Source organism: Trichoplusia ni, chromosome 23, assembly GCF_003590095.1.
Source record: "Trichoplusia ni isolate ovarian cell line Hi5 chromosome 23, tn1, whole genome shotgun sequence".
Lineage (NCBI taxonomy): Eukaryota > Metazoa > Arthropoda > Insecta > Lepidoptera > Noctuidae > Trichoplusia > Trichoplusia ni.
In genome coordinates, this window is record NC_039500.1 from 4,475,658 (window position 1) to 4,498,305 (window position 22,648).

Genomic DNA, 22,648 nt, shown 5'->3' on the forward strand with positions numbered 1-22,648 from the left:
AACTAGGTACACAGAAAGCTTATAACCAGGTTTAACACATAGGATAGTTTTGATTCAACTTGTGTCCCCGTGGTGATCATTTTCGATTTACAGAGGGCGGGCCCGAAGGCAACATCTAGTTATTGTCTAAACCTAGACCCAGTTCACATTCATTATAACTTGATATTCTAGGACAATATAACGAGACACAAATCAAGTTAGTCAATACATTATTTTGATGGTCCAATTAGCGGCAGATTCTATTCACGCACAAAACTATTAATTGCCTGACGTTATTTGTTCTAATTGGGACTGTTGTTTGTTTGAGTCTGAGTGATTCCCTACACCTACAATGTTGGGTAGCTAACTAACTGTAATTAACTAATTAGTAGGGAAAAGTAAATAGGTTGTGTTAAACATACCTACCTATATACAAGTGTTTATACTTGAGTGGAGTCCAAAATTTTCTTTCCGCTTTACTCTATTAAAATAGCTGATATTATATCTCGGGCCAATTTAATTTGGGTATCAAAGACACGTTACAGGCTCAGTTAAGTAATCATGAAAGGTAGGCAAGAGAAAGGCCTTTTGAGCTAAAAAATAGTTGTATAAACAATAGCAGCCTACGAATATTAACATGAGTCACTGTTTGCTTAACTGCAATCAAGGCCGGCACCATCCGGGTTCGGCTCTGTTATCAAACATGGCTAAGCTTAAACTACTGCCTCTAGTCGTCAATCCGCCGACAATTAAATATAAACAACCACAAAACAGAATAATGTATAAGAAAATGTGTGACTCCATAGTTCGTAAATAGTAACAAGTGACGTAATCTGACATCAATGTATACCTAACTAAGTACGTAGGCTAGCACGCACGTAAGGCATAACTTCTACTTATAAATCTAGTGTTTACTTAAAATAAAAACAAGTTCTTGTTAACGAAGCAACGTGCGAGTCGGTAAGTTTACTTTTGAAATTAGGATAACACGTTAAATGAATGGCAGCCATAAACAATGCTTAAAAATACATTGCTATTGTGGTACAAATGAGAAAAGGTCACGTGACCTTTTAAGCTCTATACGTAAGTAGTGCGAGGCATCCCCGTATGCCCCCTACATTGTATCGAGTAATATATAAATGTTTACATGATTACAGACACAAAACATTTATTCAGGACTAGCTGTTGCCCGCGACTTCGTCCGCGCGGTTAGAAGATATAAGTTAGGAATTTTTGAACGGAAGCCCTCGAAGATGAATAATTTTCCATATTCCACATTTTCCATTGTATCTTCTCTCCTATTAGGCGCAGCCTGATGGTATATAGCCTAAAACCTTCCTCGATGAATGGTCTATTCAAGACAAAAATATTTTTTCATTTTGCACCGGTAGTTCCTGAGATTAGCGCGTTCAAACAAACAATCAAACAAACAAACTCTTCAGCTTTATATATTAGTATAGATTGTAAACCTAATATTTTTGGATCACACAATTCCCAGGTTTGGCCTGGAGAGAATTCTATTTTATTTTGATTTTAAACGCAATGATTTAGGTGATGAACTCGTGTTAGGAATACAAGCAGTAAAACATACATTGTCATTACAATAATTAGATCAAACACTACAAAAGGAGTTCTTTTTGTGCGCATGAATAGAATATATTGCGGCATACAAAGCTATTCAACATTAATGATAATATTAGCGTGTACTAGGGCGACATGTTTAATCAGGGCTGGTTGCGTCGTTACGAGTGCGAGCCACCGCTCGGAAATCGAACCTGACACTGTGACCTACATTCTAATGAAGCGCTACTGTGTACGAGGAGTATTGCGCATAATATCTGTATTCTGCTAAACTGGTAAAGTTGTTTGGCTGCTTGTTAACTCGTGTATTGCAAACTGTATTAGCCAAACAGCAAAAGTCTCAATGCGTTATTCCATAATCGAAATTAACAGTAAAATTGCAATTTTACATCAAAATATGGAGATAGCATTCGTTTAAAATGCTCAGAGTACATGCTTCGTGTATAAAACACACAAATCAGAAAACTTTAGCTTGGTATTCATCCATTATATATTTTTTCTTAACCATAACCAGTTTCGATCATAAAACATTAGGAGAATTCAAAGTTTTTTATTGTGGACATAAACTATAGCAATAAAATCGTCAGGGTGTTGCCAACCCGCTAATATTATTTTTATACAATATCCACATTTGCATAACAATTAATTATCATTTAAATATCAAAAACGTGTCGTGACTTGGAATAGAGTGAACAACATGTGTATCTCTTTATATACATGTTGACGTATGAAGAAATAAAGACATAATATATATGTTAAGATATTGAACACGTCAGGAAGGCCATTACTGGTATTTTTCTTCCGATAGTTAAAAGCTTCTCGTATTGATTACAGTTTTTATCACGAGTCATATGGTATTCAACAAAGCTATTAAAACCTCATTAAACACTTTATCTTTGCTAAATATTGGCAGATTCTCAAACTTCCATCGCAGAAATCGCAAATAAATCAGACAGTCCGGTCTGTATCAGACATAAACTGCATAAACACTATTTATCTATCTTTTACCACGTCTATGAGCCTGTTAATTCTTACATTAGCACTTTTACACAAACTTACAATAGAATACAGTATCTGCGTTGTGCAAGTGATCGCACACCAGCCTTGACACGCCTAGACAATTTGAAGCCAAAATGATGTAAGTTGAATGGACCTCAAGATTTTTATCAAGCCTTGTTAGCCTGATTGTTTGGGCTTCAAAACTGTTCTGGAAGTAATTGCTATGTATTCCGCTAACCAAAGATAAGGATAAAGGGATCGCCGTAAATGGAAATTAATGTAAAAGTTGAGGGAAGCGGAACTTTGGTATTACGATGAGTAATACCGGTACCGTACCGAGTTTGGTGTTGTGCCTAATAAAATTATACAGAAAATATTAATTAATACAACTTCAATTTAGAAAGCCGAAGAAGATAATAAAATGTTGTACTTACCAGGATAGAAGTCATGGGACTTGGACATCTTGACCCTGGCGCCAGTGTCCTTCTGCAGCTGCGCGATGGTCTCGCCGCCCTTGCCGATGATGGCGCCCGCCACCATGGACGGCACCAGCACCTTGAAGTGGTATGTCGGCTCCACGGCTGCAGATCATACAGTAGCATGGTGAGACGAGCACTCAATGATTATTACACACCCACCACTGTGTTTCGTTTCTTTAACCAAATATCTTAACAATGAAAGTTATTCTATTTGACCCCAACGGTATTAAAGAAAATATTCCTTATGGGAGACTCATAAAGAATTTATACGCAGAACATACAAATTTATATGATTATAATGTAAGTAATGTTCCGAGAGACTTATTATTTGTTTAAGAAATAATATTGCTACTAACCAACGATGTAATGTTGGAAATAAATATTCGTAAAAAAAAGAAAAGTATTACTTTCCAAAGCTTGGCAAATATTAGCTATATTAGCTTCTACAGCTTGAGAATTAACTTCTAGTAATTGAATTCAAGGAGTAATTCACAACCCAGACATATAATATTAAATTTGGTTTTTGAAATTACTCCGAATTTAAAATATAACAGGAATTTACAAAGGTAATTATAGAAAAATTTAGATTAGAAACATTGAAAAGGGGTTGAATAAATTGACTCGCTTCGTTGAAAGGAATCCAATAAATGGAACGGAGATAAAATCTAAACAACAAAACACAGTGCTGGGTTTCATTCGGCTACATTCAAATGAGTTTTCATGGAATTTTGTGGATACTGCAGTTCAATCAAGACCATGAAAACCCAATTGAGAATGTAAATTACGTCTGCGTGGCGGCTGGTGATCAAAAGCGTCAGGAATCCACTTTGGAGTACCAGATCCGGTAGCTCGCATGAGTCAGTGTGATGTGCAATATTATGTATGTATTATAACCACACCTGGACCTGTGCTGATGTCAATCGCAATGGCGGTGTATGAAGATTCAATAGCCAACATCAAAAATAATTTATTATTGTATTAATTAGCACCAACATTAGCGTTTTGGTGACGAATTATTTTCGCAAGTTTTGGCATCGCGAATAGTTTTCGTCGTGTTGTGTTAGATGTGTTGGTTTTAATGATTCTTATTTAATTTTAAAGGCATATAGTATAGCATTATATATTTTATAGTTATTTACATGCATTGAATTCGTTTATTAATGCTAGATCTAATCACGGATGGAATATACGACCAAGAAAGAAACTAATGATGATGGTAGATATATAAGGACCTGTATGTCACTAATGCCGAAAATAAGTATAAACTAGAAAAACTGCCGATGAGACCGAGGAATCAGAAAAACAACGCTCGACAAAACGATAGATATATACGACCCTTCTAGTAGACAAAACGTTGGAATGTGTCAATATTTTAAGCAGTAAAACGAAACAGACGACTAAGATAACCAGAAGATAGGACAAAGTACAAGACACACTGCACATGTTTTGTTTTCGGCATCATAATTAATTGCTCACCAACCGCGCTATATATTCCGACTAAACCAAACCACATAGAAGGACAGTTGAATAATACTTAGCCCAAACGTAGAACCTCTTACAAACAATAATCGACTTTTGGTCCAACAGTTTAATTATACAGCAATCTCATAATAGACCTTGAGGGACCCAATGGCTTTTGATAAGTCATCAGTCGGTGTATCACGAAGCACCGTTGAGCATAACAATATGAAGAAACTAGTGTGCCACCTACATTCAATATGTTTCAATTGAGTGGCATCCCACCGGCTGACGGCGCGTCTCATTTGACCTCATTTCAAATGGAGCATGGCTGTTCACCTGCCACATCTAGCCGCCGCAAGATATGAGCGACAATACATCACAACTTGTATTTTTTTCCAATAATGTTTTAACGAAGACAAAGCTTATTTCTGTACAGGAAACATATTATTTATTCAGTTAAGACAGGTTCCGTCAAAATTTTGTTGGGAAAATAATTCCGAGTCAATTTTACACGCTCGGAAAATGCGGTTGTTTCTTGTTGGGAATACTCTTACATAAAATATTTATTGTTTCATCCTTTTTTAATCTATCTTGTTTTATATATTTTACCGCACTTATTTCAATACAGAAACTTTTTGATGCCGTCTTTATGAAGTGAACTAAAAGGATAAAACAAAAAAAAATGCAGTGGAGAACTAAAACAAGCTGAAAGTGCTAACAAAAACTGTTGTCGATAAAATAACCTTACCGGAGACAAGATTCTTAGATGGAAAGATAATACAGTGTCGGCGATCCAATACTTTTTATAGCAGAAAACCTGAGGAAAATACGCCGCAAATACATAGAACGATGAAAATATATTTTCCTAAAGGAGTATCATTTTTTTAACGATTATAGCCCGAGCGATTGCAAATCATATTTTCCTCAAACATTGCCGGTACCAACCCAATATAAAAAGGGTTGTCATTGATTTATAGATTTTCATGACGTAGGTAAAAGGCGCGGTAATGAATATATTATACGCTTCTGTCAGCGTTGTTGTTTCTATTCAATTATTTTTCTTTATAAAATTGTTTTTTTTTCTACTATGCATATAACATTATCAAAACATGGTTTGGTACACTATATTATTTGCCTACACGGAAATAAATAATGAAATTATTAGAGAAGTGACTTCCTATCGTATGTCAAATTTTAAATTAAAACATTGCCTACTTATAAATGTTCATTTAAAATCTTCACCCATTCAAGACTATAATGAAAAGATATGGACAATGGCAAAGATTTTTTCCGAGAGGCTTCTGTACGAGAGAGATTTCTATGTACAATGTCGTCATTATCTGGATAACAGAGAATAGGTAGGTAGTAGGCTGAAAATCCTTTACGTTTACGGCTTGGGAACTATAATCTACCTTGGAAAGTTGGCTCTGACGAAATTTGTGACTAAAAACTACATTAATTTTACAAGCATTTCAACATTAACATCATTTTATAAAATCGTCTTTCAAAAATGGCAAAGCATTAGGTGCTTGTCTTACAAAAGAAACGATCTGTTTAGAAATAATAAGCCTCAAATCGTGGGTCGGGTTTCTTTGACAAAGGACCTTATTCTTTAATGGCTCGCTCGTGTTCACAGGCTGTGAAGTCTCGTTTTTTCGCATCAATTATTTTTTAATAGCAATCTTCCTTAGAAAGTGGTTCGTGTCGCTTGTCGTAGAATTAAAAACATAAATAGGTGAGTTTGCCGCACCGGCGCCGCACCTCTGCCGTGTTCTGGGTCGTGACCTTACCGCGCACGTTGCCAAGCGCCGCATTTGGCAATGCATAGCTTTTAAAAGTTTGGCGATGCTAGCTTCTAGACACGAACATATTGCTGATAGTCTAAACCAATGTTACGTGTACTAAATTTAATAGCTCCAATGTTTTAGCTTCAGCTAGCACGTCTGACGAGTAATGGCCTGCAGTATGACCGCGACTAATAGAACGTGATATTAAACGGTTCTCTTACGAAACCTTTTAGTTTAACGGACTGTATCAATGTAAGTACAGTGGGTAGCTGTTCCAAATAATACCTATCTAATCTTCACTATATCATAATTCATATTAATGCAATATCGCTGTTCTCTCGTTAGTTTGACGCCTTTGCATTGTGAGTCTCATGGCCTTGGTAAGTCCAAGCAATGTGCATTCATTTGTTTAGCTCTTAGCTATGAGACCACTGACCAGAATAGCTAATAAACTACGTAGTTATACTCAGTGGGATATTATATTAAAACTAGTCTGACTAGTAATTTGCAATTCTATTTTATGTTTATAGTGATTACTCAAAATTGTTGAAACATTGAGGTCGGGAGCAATTGAAATCTAATATTTAGTCTAACATAGTATTTTAGTTTCATGTGTAAATTATTACTCAAGCACATTTCAATGATAGGTAGTAACTTAAAGCCCAATGAAAATTTCAATAAAATTGCAGGTACATAGGGTAACAGTTCCATTGTCGATCAATCAATATCGTCAAATCTCAGGCAAGTGGAGTCCATAGCTGACATATAACATTGTTCTAGCGGCGACCGGCCACATTGACGACCAATCGATGGCAACAATCGCAGTTTGACGTCAATGCCAGTCAGTTGCCACTGTAATATTCACGCTGCAGTGAAATTGTGTCACTGGTGGCGGTTTTCATCGTCAAAGCCGACCGTAATGCACCAGCGTAGACTTGTAGGGCGGCGAATGTAGGCCAAACAGCTTTTGTCAAGTTCTGGTTCAACTTCACTTTAATTATTAATGTCTTTGTTTAAATAGGGCATTGTTTAGGAATATGATTTTGAAACAGTAAAAAAATATTTTTCTTTTTCTTTTTGTAAAATATTCTAAATCGTAATAGTACTGTATAACCCTACGGTACCTAAATCGTAAACACATGTCACATGATATCCATATTCCTAGTAAGTGCGAGCTTCACAATATAAATATGGTTCTCAACGTGTTCCCATTACCCCGCGTGCACAAGGCTGCAGGCGTTTCATCTTTGTGCTTTGATCTGGAGCTTGCTGCCGAGATTAATAGGACTTTGTCTCCCATCTTCATCATACATCTACTCAGTAGATGCCGCCTTTTCATCGAACAGTTTACTTTTTAGCCTTAGAACTTTTTAATAAAATTACCTTACTTTTTTAAGACTTAATACCGTGACGTAATACTTAATCCGCCACAAAGAATAGAACGCGAAACGCTTTATAAATTCCCGGATCAACATGGCCGCGTAACTTCCAAAACGTTTTAATCTTCCTTACAAAGTTTGTGTAAAGCGTACCCGCATCATGGGCGGTGTTTATTTTTACCGCATTTTCAGCAAAATGGCCGCGTATGGCTCTAATAAATCACGCGTGATCCGATCACTCGCCGGTCTCCGTCCCGCGGGGCTCAGAGGTTATCTACCGCTATCTAAAAAAGGCCCATGACGACATGAGCCCGCCCGTTAGCGCATCAAGCATGCATTATGCATGAAATTTACCCGACCTGCTTAGCACAACAATCAAAATATATATACATTAAGGTCAGAAGGGGAGGAGAGCTATTGAAAATATTCGAGGCTCTATGGCACATAACCCGCATACTTTGGTTAACCTAACCCTAAATATTCCTATTTGAAGGATCATGCTACAGCAAGCGGACTACACAGTGAGGAATTATATCCAAACTTTGGGGTTGCCTAAACAAACCTCTTTGCCTTAGGACAGTCGCTATTTGGCACGGTTTAGGAATGGCCAGCGAAATTCAGGATGCTAGTCGAAGTAATGCGAATACCGAAGGTAGAACACGAACGGAAATGACGCAAGAGGGAGATTGTCCCGGCTCGGATACAACTGTCAATAACCCAGACGTGCTGTATAAAGGAAGCTCTTTGAAAAACTGGCGCGGACCCTCCCGGGAGACTGCCTGGAAAAATGGTAAATTGGAAAACCATTATGGCTCATTTATTAAATTTATCGCCGGCTGCTGCGAATTCGTAGAAATAGATTGAATCGAGGACATTTTACGATCGTTAACTTTTTTATTATATAAAAGATGCTTTGGATGTAAAATGTTAAAGGTTCGATTGCATACTGACTTCTGCTCTAGGTAGATAGGTGTATAAACAAATTTATATGTTGATTATATGGTGCGCAGAAAAATTATATTCTGCAACGAATGACAAGGTGTTTTCAACAACGTTTAAGAGATAATTCTCAACTATCGCAGGAATCGAGTTCGTCATTGTATGCGCGATGGTGTCATGAAAATGCGTCAAAGTTATACGTCGACCCTCCTATTAATCCCATACTGCCTTTTTTTAATGAAGCAATACATATATAGGTATATAGTTAGGAAACAACGGAACTCTACATTTGACTCCGTATTTCTGTCATAACAACATTACAAGGTTATCATTGTTTTAATTTTTTCTCACTAGATAACAATATCTCTGTCGTATAACATTCACCAAAAATTACGAACTCAGTATCATACTAACATTATTTTAACAAAACAAAATACATGCGAAGTTAGAAATAATGTTACTTCAATAGTTCGACCCTATTCCGTATTTAAGATTAATGATCCGAATGCGGTAACGCAAAAGTTCGCAGTGGTAATGGTGTCAAAACACCAAGTAGGTATCTATCGACCGACCTAATACACTGCGTAACTTCACTGAAGAAGACGAATAACATTTTCTACGGATTCTTAATTAATCCACCTTTTTGTTGTGAAAGCCTCACAAAAAAGCAATTTATATTTATTTTATAATTTCCATTATCATCAACTCAACTTAAGAAATGTTTTTAGCTATCGCTGGGCGCTACGATAAATAACAGAATTTGATAATTTATGTTTATCACTCAAAAACAAGAATTATTAAAAGTATTTTGTAGATAACGCGAGGTAGCTGTTGTATTTTTAAGATGCTACAGAATTCTAAAAATCCTGATAAAATTCTTAAAATATTCACCATCATTGTTCTAAAACAATGTTAGCAGGTGCGTGGGCCGAGACTAATTTCTCAGAGGGTTGCGGAGGTCAAACGGCAGTCGCTTTGCATAACACCAGAAACTTGCTGTCATGGATTAAGAAACGGCTGGGTTCGGCCACCGTGACAAAATATAGAAATGTGCTAAAATCAAGAACAATATACTGGTAATAACATTAAACACGGTTCAAAATGTCTTACAATATACGACTGGTGTACAACCACAAACAATTAATGCTGGGATCGTAAAACATAATTGGACAAGATTGCACACAAATCCATATTGTTGCCATACAACATTTGTCATACGTCGTAAAGACAGGACAATTTTCAATAACCTGTTTACATACGTGTGTTTATATGAACTGACAGCAGAATTTACGACTTCGCTGCGTTAACAAGAAACTGAATGTAATAGAGTTATGTCGGCAGGCTTTAATGAACCTGACTACATGATGAATGCCGATTGTTAAGCTATATTCAACTGAATTCAGCTCCAGCAATCATGTAATTTTAATTTGAGGATATCAGAGTTTCTAAATTACGTTTTCAGATGTTTCGACCTTCAAGTAAATTAATGAAATTATAAGACAAAACTTAAGCCTAATTTACGAAAAAAATATGTATTGGCAACACACCCGAATTCCTTAATCGATCAAGGATTTAGAACTGGCGTCATGTCGGGTCGTTAACCTCGTTTAGGTCTACGCCCATCCCATAGCTAAATATTGTGTACAAATAGCCTATCTCGCTTCTGATTGGGGTAGCACTCAAACGAATTGGTCTATGATTTCACCGGCACCGAACTGGGAAGTTCAACACAATATCAACATAGTGCCCGTAAATTCAATCAACGCTTTAATTCATCAAGGTTCGAATTAAAAGCTAACAATCAAACTTAGTTGAACAGAGATTAAAGAGCACCTAAGATATAATTTAATCGTTGGCCTCGGGGAGGCAACGCGTGTTTTTCAGTCGTTTATTGAATTCTTGACTCAGAGAAATTTAAAATAAACAACTTTGCGCCGTTAATATAATAAAAAGAGGGTAATTCATTTTATGTATTTCATTTTTCTTTTATGTTGGTCATTATATATTCAATTAAATTGTACGGTTGGAGAAATCCAGGGTATTTATATTGAGATACGCTTGTACATTTATCCGTTGGCGAGGGCGCACTTCCTTTTGGCGCTCGTGCCAGATAAAAAGTCGTACTCCAGAGCCTCTCGACAACCTCTTTAGCTTCATCAACGCTTTTCACGAATGCTCTCTCGTCGCCATTCAAATCTGGACGGTTTAGCTCACGATTATCCCGCATTGACGTAGCATTGTTTGCACCATCTTGACTTCTATTATTAACTATTAGATTGTACTAAAATTGCATATTTCAATTTTAAAATTTGCTACCTAAATTGGTCATATGACTACAGAAATAACCACTAACATTTACTTGGTACATAGCCATTATAACCAACAATATTTTTAGATGTCATGATGTATCAGTTCTGAATATAAATAAATTCACATTTCACGCCCGGCAAACAATAGCTTTAAAAGCCAGCGCCGAAAAACTAAAATATTGAGACAGCCATTCACAGCTTTGAGTTTTCATTTTCCATTTTATTTCCTGCGAAACTGGAATAAATTCGTGCATTTTCGTAATAACCAGTCAAAAACAAGTGTTATGTCCATCTGGTGACGTGGCCAATTCACGGGCTGTCCGCTCCGGTGGATATCACAGGCTTGCTTTGATTCCGATTTAACAGATACACCACGCAGCGTCAAAACTGAACGTTTTGATATTTGTGCTAGATTTTAGCATTTTTTTCGTTTTGCTCTTTCTATATACCTACAATTTTTTTTTTCTGCAAAATTCTGAAGTGTCAAAATTGTCAGACCGAACAACATTTTCACAGAATCGCAAGCATTTATCTTACAAAAAGATTTAACAAAGCGAAGTGTAGTACCTCAGTACATAGCCGTTACCACAAAAGCGACGAGAGCCCTGGACGTGCCTCTTGTTACATCACTTTAGAAGCACTAACTTGTTTACAACCTTTTTATTCCGTCATATTTCACGGCTAGAATTCGACACGGCCATTAGCTACAAATTCTTAAATATTCTTCTTCAGCTCTGTAGTGGAAGATATTTCAATACAATCGTAATAAATTGTAATTCACGTCCTAATTCCTGTTCTAATTGTAGCGTAAAACGAATTTATGTTAGTGCCCACAAATAATATATTTGAGCATTGAGGTCACTCATGATTATGTTAAAATAGATAAACTCTTTATATCACGCGAGAATGACCGTTTTTATTATTACAACTCTATATCACTGGCTACAAAGTTTTTGAACTTACAAAATAAGAGCAACTACAATATATCTACTAAGAAACATAACGTTAAAAATTACTTTGAAAATGTTGGTAACAACGTTGTGAGAAATGAGGTTGAATTCAGGGAAACTTTTGCGGATATATCGTCAAAAGCCGAACTAGGCTGTAAAAACTGCTCGGAACATGGAGGGTTGCCAGTGCCGGCTAGCATTCTGCTGCCGTCATCGATTTTCGTGACGTAAGTTAGTCTTGAGTCCGCATGGAGCACCTCTTACACATCTGTGTCCCGAATCTGAGTCACATAGGCGATCTGTATCAGCGAGTTACGTGACACTGGAGACTAAATGCACTTTCCGTGATAGTGTTCACGGATTTCACAACATAAAGCGTGCATGCAGTGGGCGGCTTGCACGCGACACAATGGCGTGCGATCGATGTGTGCCGCACTTACAGCTCAATTATTGATACGCAAGGCCATTGTATGACCGTGGTGGGAATTTTAGACTAGATTTTACTTATTTAGTACCAAATTCAAAGTATTGACTCGAAGCAGGCGTAAGCCTTGCCTATCGCCGCAGCTTACGACCAATTTATTGGAAGACTATTTGATCTCCGCGGTCGGTATGTGCACGTGGAGTTTGAAGATTCACTAAGAGTTCTTGAGAAATCTTAATATTCTAAAACAATTTATTGCCATCAAAATAAACACAATATAAATAAAGGCATCGGATTTCTCTTTACCCTTAAAACCAAACCTTCTTTTCAACTCTTCAATTAGAAACTCCAAGCGGTAAAGCAGTGAAAGTCTTCCAAAAAAGTAAGTAGGCTTCTAAGTCAGAGTGTAATAGTTGCGCAATCGTGTATGTATACTTGTTGAAAAAACGAAAGTTCCTAGCGCGCGCCTTGCGCTTGCGCATCCAAACGAGCCCAATAACCTCTTATTGTGTGCGATATACTATGTTGTAGACTGGAAACTCTTAACTACTTCATAATCGTCTATTAATGACACGAATTTATTTACAGAGTCTGAAGGTTTTATATGTATTTCATTCAAGTCAAACCGTAATATTAAACGTAATCTAATTAACTTTCATTAGTTTTCGTCGTCCACGTACGTTTTGCATAAAAGCATAAAATTTAGTAACAGCACTTTGGTTATCATTTATAAGTATAAAAACATTTCCAAATAAATGTTGTTCGCCACACATTTTCGGGTACGAGCGCAATTAGAGTGGCAATAGATAAGATAAAGTGTATCAAATGGGTTACTTGGCTCTCGGGTCATGAATGTTTGCGATATTCGGCTTACGTCTATTTGCATTTCGTGTTTTATTTTTAGCCCGTCGTCAAGGATGCCCCTAACGTAGGCGAAAACAAATTTATCTAACCGTCGAACCAATATAGACATTGCATTTCCTTACAAGATAACATTTAAGAGATAATAGTCGCGACTGAATAGTCATATTATCAGTACTTTGGGACTTCTTTATACGGATATGTTCATAGTTTAAACAATATATAAAAAAGGCAAATTCTTGGATGTCTAACTAGCTTAATATTTGCAAGCACCAATAGAATTTGGAAAAACGCACATATTTTCTTATTTTATTCAGAAAGTCCAGCATAAGCCAAGAACCAAACTATTGTTAGACCTTGTAGAAAACATCAGATTGATACTTCAGTTATTTCCAACAGCATTTATTCACAGAGATCCGATTTTATTTCTTAACAATCCATATGAGAACCTTTTATTTACAGTTCATTATGCAAAGTCAATCGGCAATAAGCCGGTCAAAGGCAGGGTCATTGACGAAAACTTCGTTCGTCGTCAGTGATATTGCTCATACAAGGAAAAACATAATTACGGAGAAGAAATTACGTAAGTACTTGTGTACCGTGATACAAAAGTTCCCGATACTAACTGTAGACGATTACGACTGCCTGAAGTTTTGTCGACGACTCGACACGACTGTTAGGGGTTGATTTATAAAGTCGATCAAAACTTTCTCATATGGAAGTGGAGTTCATATAAGTAACATAAGGAATAACTGTTATTAAAGCTTATAGCGAATGTGAATGTGTGATCTGATGGTCTAATCCGAGATAAGACTAGGACTCGGATTAAGCGTTTGTGTTGAACACCGAATACTGAAAATTCTTTAGTATATCTACATTAAAGCGGGTGAGCTCCGATATGTTCCCGTCAGTTTGATCAAGAGCTCAGTTTCCGCAAGCATAGCCAGCTCCCGTCCGCAACCCTTACGTAAACTTTTCGCAGTGTGACGTCATCGTTCAGGAGACCGACCGCCGACCGACTTACTGCTTACCTCACATCACTCCTACAGTATCGTGATATAAAAAACAAATATAATGCCCGCCCCACGTTACTATTCCCTAGTCTATATATTAATAAAGATTTATTACGATTATATTATATCGCAATGAAAATGTCTAATTCTCTTTTCAAGCATAATATCCATGCTTGTAACTTTTAATTACATCAACTTCTGTAACTGGTGCTTAAAAACAGAACATACCTATACAATATACAACTCTATAAATTAAACAGAAATAATATCATAAAATGAAAAAATAATCAAAAGTAATCACTATTAAAACAACAGATTAGGATGATATTATGTAACAATAAATTATCCGATAGGCGAAATCAAAATTCAGCATAAATCATCAATTTTCTTCCGTCTTTCAATACACATAACTGCGATGGACAATAATCAATTTTGAAAACTATAAAAAAAAATTCCAATTGGAACGTGCCGATATCTAAACAACATTCTTATGTAGTCATCAACGATGAGCTATTAAGTAACATGTAAAACAGTTAGTAATTTAGTAGTAGAACAGGTGCACGTGGCAACGGTTCTGAAGCGAATCAGGTTTGTAGTGAATGTCGCTCCGGATTGTTACCGCACAGGTCTTGCATGAGCACCGACCGGTGACATTGGACCCGCTGATCGTGAAGCAGAGCGTGGCGGATCCGAGGCCTCTATTATTCATATTAAGATTTATCGTGTAACATGTTTGCCACCTACGTGACATACATAATTGGCCCTATTTTAGCCCTAGTATTATTTTATCCAAACTATTTGAACGAGGTCTCCTTAAATAGTTTTTACGCTTGCTAGAAAAGCAATATCATCCAGGCAAGGAATTGTCAGCCATCATATTAGATTTCAATTAAAACTCGAATCGCTACATCCACGTTAAGTGTATCTTCCTCTTCCGAATTTCCTCCGTCGCCGAGGGATCAGTCTGATCCGGCGTGTCGGCGCTCGGATACCTGTCACCATCACTTAGCACTCGAACTCGGCCAGCTGTCGTCGTTTATTTCGGATCGCATGTATTAATAGGTCAATGAGAGTCACAATCGCGACCGTAACGCGTGGGGGGTAATTTGTTACTTTTTGTTTCCGAACGCCGCGCTGAAACTATTCCAACGGTGTGACTGGCTTGATGACTCGACAAAAGCCGTGAAATTGGATTTTCTATTACACTATTTGTGTTGTCAGGGATATTGTATTCCATTTTATTGTTTTTGATGAATGAATAAAAAAAGGCAACTCTCAAGTATTTGTGTTTAAGTAATTCCTGATCGTGTATATTTCTTTACAGTAGGTTAGAATTCCTTAGAGCACGTGTCTTTTTATTTCAAATTTTATTTTAAGTACCTTACGTATGTAGGTACCACCATCCCACTCTACTTATCAGGCCGTCGAAACTACGGATTAAGTTCATGATTTATACGACCTACATGCAATTATAAAACTAACAATATTTACTCAGAACCCACGTGTTGGCTTATTTGGGGCTCCTATTGACTTGCAATATCGAACAATATTAACATGTAATTCATATCACGACGGTACATGTGTATGACTATATCAATTGCATCAAATCAGCGCTAACAACTAATGGGAACAAATCAAAATGGTCGCTTATTGTCATTCAGTTGGCGATTGCGCACGCGCATGGTTATTGTGACAATTCCATTGGTAATGCGCATCGATTACAACTGATAACTGTTCTCAATCAAAAAAAAAACTTTACATGATAACTTTAGACACAGAAAATTCTGTTGTATAAATACTGTGTTTAGGTTGAATTTAGATTGATAATGTGGGTAGAGATAAACCGTTTGTTATGATAAACAAACTGTACGTAACGATTATTGCTTTATTAGATGTGTGTTTGTACTACGGAATGTAATTGTTGAATGTATTCCATTAGAATAAATACAACTAGATTTATATCGGCTCGAAGATACTCCGAATGAAAATAAAATTGAGATAGCTGTGTTAACTGAGCGCTCTTAATAATCTGAAGATGGAAAAACAATCGTCTAGTGTATTGTGATTTTACTCCTTACTCAATATTTTTAGTATAAACTTAGTCTCTCGTCTTATTTCTTTCATATTGGCCTTGGTTGTAGCCTTGTAGATGCTACTGCAAATCTAATAACGAGGAACTACTATTATTTCTACGAAGTGAGGACGCGATTCCTCGAAAAAAAGCATCGGTCTGTGAAGCTTTTCACGATACGAAGCTGTTAAAATAGGGATAACACTGAACAGTGTACGTTACACAAATTGGGACATAAATCAATAATTTCTCTCACAAAGGGTCCTCGAGTACTGAACGTAAATGTATGAAACTTGTACCTATTCCCGGCATTAATGGTATGAATACTAACCACAACAGCCGCCGCGAATGCTAAACAGTCGATCGTGATCGATTGCTCTGCCTCCAAGCTCGCAACATTACGAGTAACGAACGACCGTTTTAAACATTAACTTCATACTCAAGATACTAAAATAAGAAAGAAATACAAAAAGAAACGCAAAAATAATACAATAGAAACTAAATAGGTAGCAGCAATTACAAACGACTTGAAAACCTGCCAATATTTCTTTTATCGCACATAGTTGCACTTCAAACTGGGCTATAATTAATTATTTATCAATTTACAAGTCTAGTGATGTCCTCGTTCGCCGATAAGATTGCGTTATCACTAAGTGGCAGCGTATCGACAAATTGTTAAATAATAATAATATTCCTAAGAGGTCTATTATCATAGTTCGGGTTGATATCATGTAACTGTTATCATTTGGGTAATGTGCGTGACGTAGGTTGGGTTACAGTGGAGCCATGTAGGTACTCACGTCGTAAGAGAGGTAAAAGCTTCTTAAAATTGAGGTCTTGCAAAGGCACGAACAATGATGACGCTTTCTAGGCCAGAGTCTGATATAGCGACTACATTTCTACCTCACTTGTATTGAGAGGAAGAGATTTATAGTTAGAACTGTGTTTTTATACCAATTTAAATAACAAAAAGACTTCCATCTACAATCAAAAGATCACCTGTTTATTATTCATCCAAAAAAGATTTCATTAGTGCTAAATATTTCTACATCAGCCTACGCATAAAACTCAAGTACCTTTTATAAGTTAATTAAATGAAAATAAGAAACAAAGAGCCTTTGTTGGTAACGTTTTATTACTCCCGACGCGGTCCTTTTGGAATACCCGGGTGTGTCCTTTGAGACTACACATTGTACTTCGAAGCCCTTATACGTAGAAAGAAGCTTTAATAGAAGATAATATTAAATATGAGATCGTAGTAAATATGTGACAATAGCGTCCCGATCCGGGCCGCAGCGGGTAATCCGGCGGAAACGTAAGCGGTTACCAGATTATTGATTTTGCTCTAGTACTGTGCCACCCTAAAACCTTTGTTCGGCGGCGTTGTGTCCACAGCGTTGCTACCGATCTACCGTTAATGAATAGCTACTTCAGTGTATAAGTAATCGTAATATTATATTAAAATATATTCAACATTTTTATGTTTCTCGTATTACGAATATTGTTAGTATCGTTTATAATTGAAACATTTTGCTGCATATTGAAAAAGTAACAGTAAACATAGTACTCAAACGGCACAGCGTGAAATTATTATTTGAAATAATCATAATCGATTATTTCGTAAATTAAATATTTTTATCTGAATTTTTGACATTTATAACATTTTATGTTACACGATTCAGAAATATTACAATATGGTTAAAAAACCAAACACGGGCAAAGAAATAAACAGTAACCCGTATTTGTTTCCTTTCTTTAAAACAGATAGTATGAGCAGGCACGTTGCAGGACGGAACAAGCTCCAACCCCCCGGGCAACAAATCTTTGCAACAAAACATTATATGGGCGGTAAATCAAATCCCATAGAATATGGAAATATCCATGTCGGGGATTTTCATTTGGCCGTGCTCATGAAATATACAGAATTTATTATATTTGATCTTAGATTTAAAAAATGTTTACACAGTTGACCTGCGACTGCAAAAGACAGTAGAAGTTGAAACATGTAGTTAACTAGACGTTGGGTTAAAGCTACTCTAAGGAGAGCTAAAAAAAGTCTGCTTGGATTCTATTATGAATGCTCTTTATTAAAACTTGGCGACATAAGCATACAGCCGAGACCTCTTTCTCAAAGCCTAGGGTTGGTCGACTCCCACGGCTCTCGCCCCACACAAACGGCTCGAGCGACGTACGTATAATTTTCGAGCAAAACAAATATTTGTTTCGACACAATACCTCTTTACATCCGCCCTGTTTACACGCAGTTAGAACTTATAATACGGGCTTCTGTGTTTATTACGCGTTAAATGGAGTCAATATTAGCTTTACTGTCCAACGATTAACCTTACGTAGCTTTAAATAAGTATAAAATATAATGGATGATGTTCCAGAAGCAGGAATTTCAAGTTCTGAACTGGGTAAAGTTCAGAGATTCTATACAGAAGTATGCGGTAGAATCTTTCAATAAGACCCAGTTTTCGGAATGCTTTCAACCCACAGCGGCCACAACATTGTTTTAACGATTCAGGCTTTCAAGTTTATATTCTTTTTACAGACAATACTCAAACTGAAACAGTCGGAACAAGAAACGGGTAAATAAAACTATGACGATAAAGCAGAACTTTAACTGAGTTGGAAAGTTTCCGACACATGAGGCTTTATTATTTGAGGGACACGCAATACTACAATATCATATTATTGTTAAAATTATGTAACTAACTTTGAAGTTGGTCATAGTTCTCGCCTAAATTGTATTTAATTGAAAAACTAAAGGGTTCCCGAACCTTATAAAGCCACAGACGCCAAACTTTAATCAACTAATTAACATTTTCATTAAATTACGTCCTACTTTTATCCCTTTTATGTATGTGAAAGGGAATATTTTGATGTGGGTGCTCCTAAGGGACCGGATTCGATTACTAGGAGTTACTTAAACCTGCTCTTCTGTCAGATCTATGTAAACAATTTACGTCAAAATAATAAATGGAAAACACCAAAACATATTTATGTATTAGTATTCATGAAAATTAGGCCGTGACGGTTGCGTCATGAATGAGAAAATGTGTTTAACACATCTATCAATATTGAGAACAATTTAAAACAACCAAATAAATCTTAATTCATTAAATAAGTCAGTGTCTTATGCTCATTTATTAACAGTGCCATGAATATTGAATGTTTCAATAGTTTTTTTTGGAACGTGCTATTAGGACAGTATCTAAACGTGTAGAGATTTATTGAGTAACCAAAAAGGTTAAAATTAATTCCCTTGACATTTGGTGGTCGTGGTTACCTCGGCCGCTCTCGACGAACCGTCCACGGGAAGTGAGGTAATTATGTACGCTGCGGCGAGCGCATTAGTTTCATAAAATTAATTAATGAAGTATCATTACCGCACATTAAAAGCGTGCTAATTACGAGTGCTTTTGTGTGGGCCGGAGCTGCGGATATTTCATAGTTTACTAACAAAAAGGTGTTCATTTCTGCTTATAAAATATCTATCGTTTTTCTTAGTTTAGGAACATTTGGTCAATTATCTCATTTTATGGTAGATTATATTTTATATTTGTTTAAATGATACGAGTAAATGGCACATAGCGAATACATTACTAGTTCTAAATCAACACATTACGCTGCGCAAACATTCACCGCGTAACCGAAGAGACAACACTTGACAAATTACAGCCGCCAACCTTCAGACTAATCAAACCTCATACAACAGACAATAGACTCTATCGCGGTGGAAACCAGTTTAAAATCAAACGGCGTCGGAAAAATGTGCAGTCAGTACCGGTAATGACCTTGCCTGTCATCAATCTGGTGTCAGCAGTGAGACCTTCACATAGTTACAAAATATATTGCTTTTAATACAAGTTTCAAACGCATTAAGGTTCTAAACGCATTACGTCAGCTGTATGTTGTTGTATTATAAAAGGTTTCATTTGAAAAGCTAATGTTATTTTATGGAGGCCGAAACGAATCGGCCATCGAAAGTTATTGATACGGTCGCCAAAGCCAAATTGGCAGAAATTCGTAGGGAAAGTTTGTAAATAATTCTGGTATGAACAGGACCGTAACCATCGCAGCTTTATTGACTTAGCGAACCCAAAAATAAAATTTAAAGAGAACGAGAAACTAATTGTGAACCAGCATGGGCAAGTACCTTAAGACTAGCCAAAACTGAAGAGAAACGCCATAAGTTTGAACAGTAGTATCTCACCAGATAACAAAGACATTCAGACTAGAATCAGCCCAGAGATCAAGTCATCAGATCCTAATGTCAAACAATCAAAAAATAACTTTTTCATAAAACAAATTAATATTAATAACCATAAACAGATGCCAATAGGTTTTTTTAAATGATGATGAAACAGTGCCAATCTATTACACTTGTGTTTTATAAATTTTAATGATTTTGATTATGCAAAATAAATAATTATAATTAATGTTAATTATTTCAATTGTTAGTTCTCATTGAAGCGAAAAAAATCAAAGCAAAATAATAAACACTTTTATCAAAGAAGAAGGTGAGAAGAAATACACCAAAATAATAAATGGTAGAAGTTCTGTACATTGAAGTGGATGGTCACACCAACGATGCAACGACTAAGCCATGATGGTTTGGTGTGAGGCTAAGTACAACATGGCTCACAACAACGAGGCAATGTACTGTGCACGATGGACGAATTAACGATAAACGCTAACACCAATGCTGCCCGCTCACACTCTGCTGATGTTTTACACAAGTATTTAATTCTAATGGGATACTTAAGTATAAAATGGTAAGGCCAAGAATATTATTATGTAATTACCTAATTACATTTTATGGATAATACATCTTAAATAATGATGTTTAAACTTTACAAAGAACATTTTTATACAACATTTAGACATTTGGCTTTATGAAACTCAATGTAATAACTAATTTGGTTAATTAAGCAATGACCTGCCTTGCTCAATATTACTTCTATCTAATGCACAGCAGTAATTATGGCCTCTAGGATCTACAACAACTTTCGAGGTCTAAACAAACTGGCGTGGCCTGTGGGGCTATTAAGATTGGCTACAAATAAGGTATGTTGACTGTTTCGAGTCCAATAAGATTCTTGTGAGAATGGTCGGGAAATCGGAAGTCTACAGTACAGGGGCGGGGGGTGATGTGATCCTAGAATGACATGAGATATTGCGTGTGCGGGAACATCAGCAGAGGTGATGAGCGCGAGAGAGTGCGCGCGTGAGGCATGCGCGCCGCAACAACCACAAAGCCGATGAGGGATCATATGCGTTGACTGTCGACTCACCGAAATGAGACGTAATATTGCCATGGCCGTTGGCCAGTGGCAACGCGGTCACCAAGTCTTGCACTAAAAAACAACGACTATCTTTTAACATTGCATATATTCAAACTACACGCGAAGCGGGCGGCCGAGCCGTCCCCCCATTTCTTATCAACGTACGGCGAAATTACTCTGATAATTATTATGCCTATAATTCTTACAACTTATCAACGGAATTATACTAGTTATATTACAGCAATAAAGAAGCATTAACTATACAGTACATTATTTTTATCAAACAAAACTGTTTTAAGTTAAAAATTCGATACATTGTGACCTCGCAATCACTGAAAAATAGGTCACAGTGATAACAAAAGTGTATACTGATAAGAATCTAGTTAGAGTCCAGCTGCGTGCGGCTGAATCGACCACAAGTTCGCTGTGTCAATGTTATGCCCGCCTTGCCAAGTACGCAAGGAAGTAAAGACATATTCATCACTAATATGTATAGTGTACAGGTAAATAGTGCGCTACTCACCCGAGCTAAAGTGTGATCTCTTAACATCTCCATTCTCCGAGTCACCGTCAAGCGGTCGTTTCCTCGAGTCCGTGATTTCCGGACTGGGGCAAGTATCCATCCCTGTGTCAGCGGCCATGTTGAATTTCAGGGCAAAACTTTAAACTTGTCTAGCATAATTCCCATTACGTAATTGCTTCAAAATATGTACGATTATGCGGCACTATATAATATTATAACATAATAATGGTAACACTTAACACTTAAACAACTAAAAACGAAGGAAAATTGAAGTTTTGAATGATGTAGTTAATGAAATAAGAAGAGAAGTGACACTATGGTTGTTACGTCTAAACGTTTTGTGAACGTTTGTCGATACTGCGGCTGTTTGTAGCGCCTGGTCAACGTGAAGTTGGTAGCGAATGTCACGCCGTTCAGTTGGCTCCACTGTATTTTGACAGTAACCAGCTGATTGTGCTGGTGTTGTACAACTAACTTGTCGATAGCAGAACATTATGTTAAGTAGATTTTCCTTTTTCCGTCCATTTACGAGATAAAAATATTTCATATTTGTAATCCCAAGACTCAATCTCAAATGAATGTAATATCTTAACATATTGACC

At 36.6% G+C, this 22,648-nt stretch overlaps 1 protein-coding gene across 1 annotated transcript; it reads right to left on the reverse strand.

Annotated features, from left to right (window-relative positions):
- Nucleotides 1-2,993: 2,993 nt before the first annotated feature.
- Nucleotides 2,994-22,438, reverse strand: LOC113504778 (RNA-binding protein Nova-2-like; the record flags this gene model as incomplete). Its single annotated transcript, XM_026887216.1, is given in 3 exon segments — nucleotides 2,994-3,140; nucleotides 21,533-21,595; nucleotides 22,047-22,438. Coding segments are annotated over 3 exon segments (328 nt in total), but the record flags the coding sequence as incomplete, so codon positions are not given.
- Nucleotides 22,439-22,648: the final 210 nt, after the last annotated feature.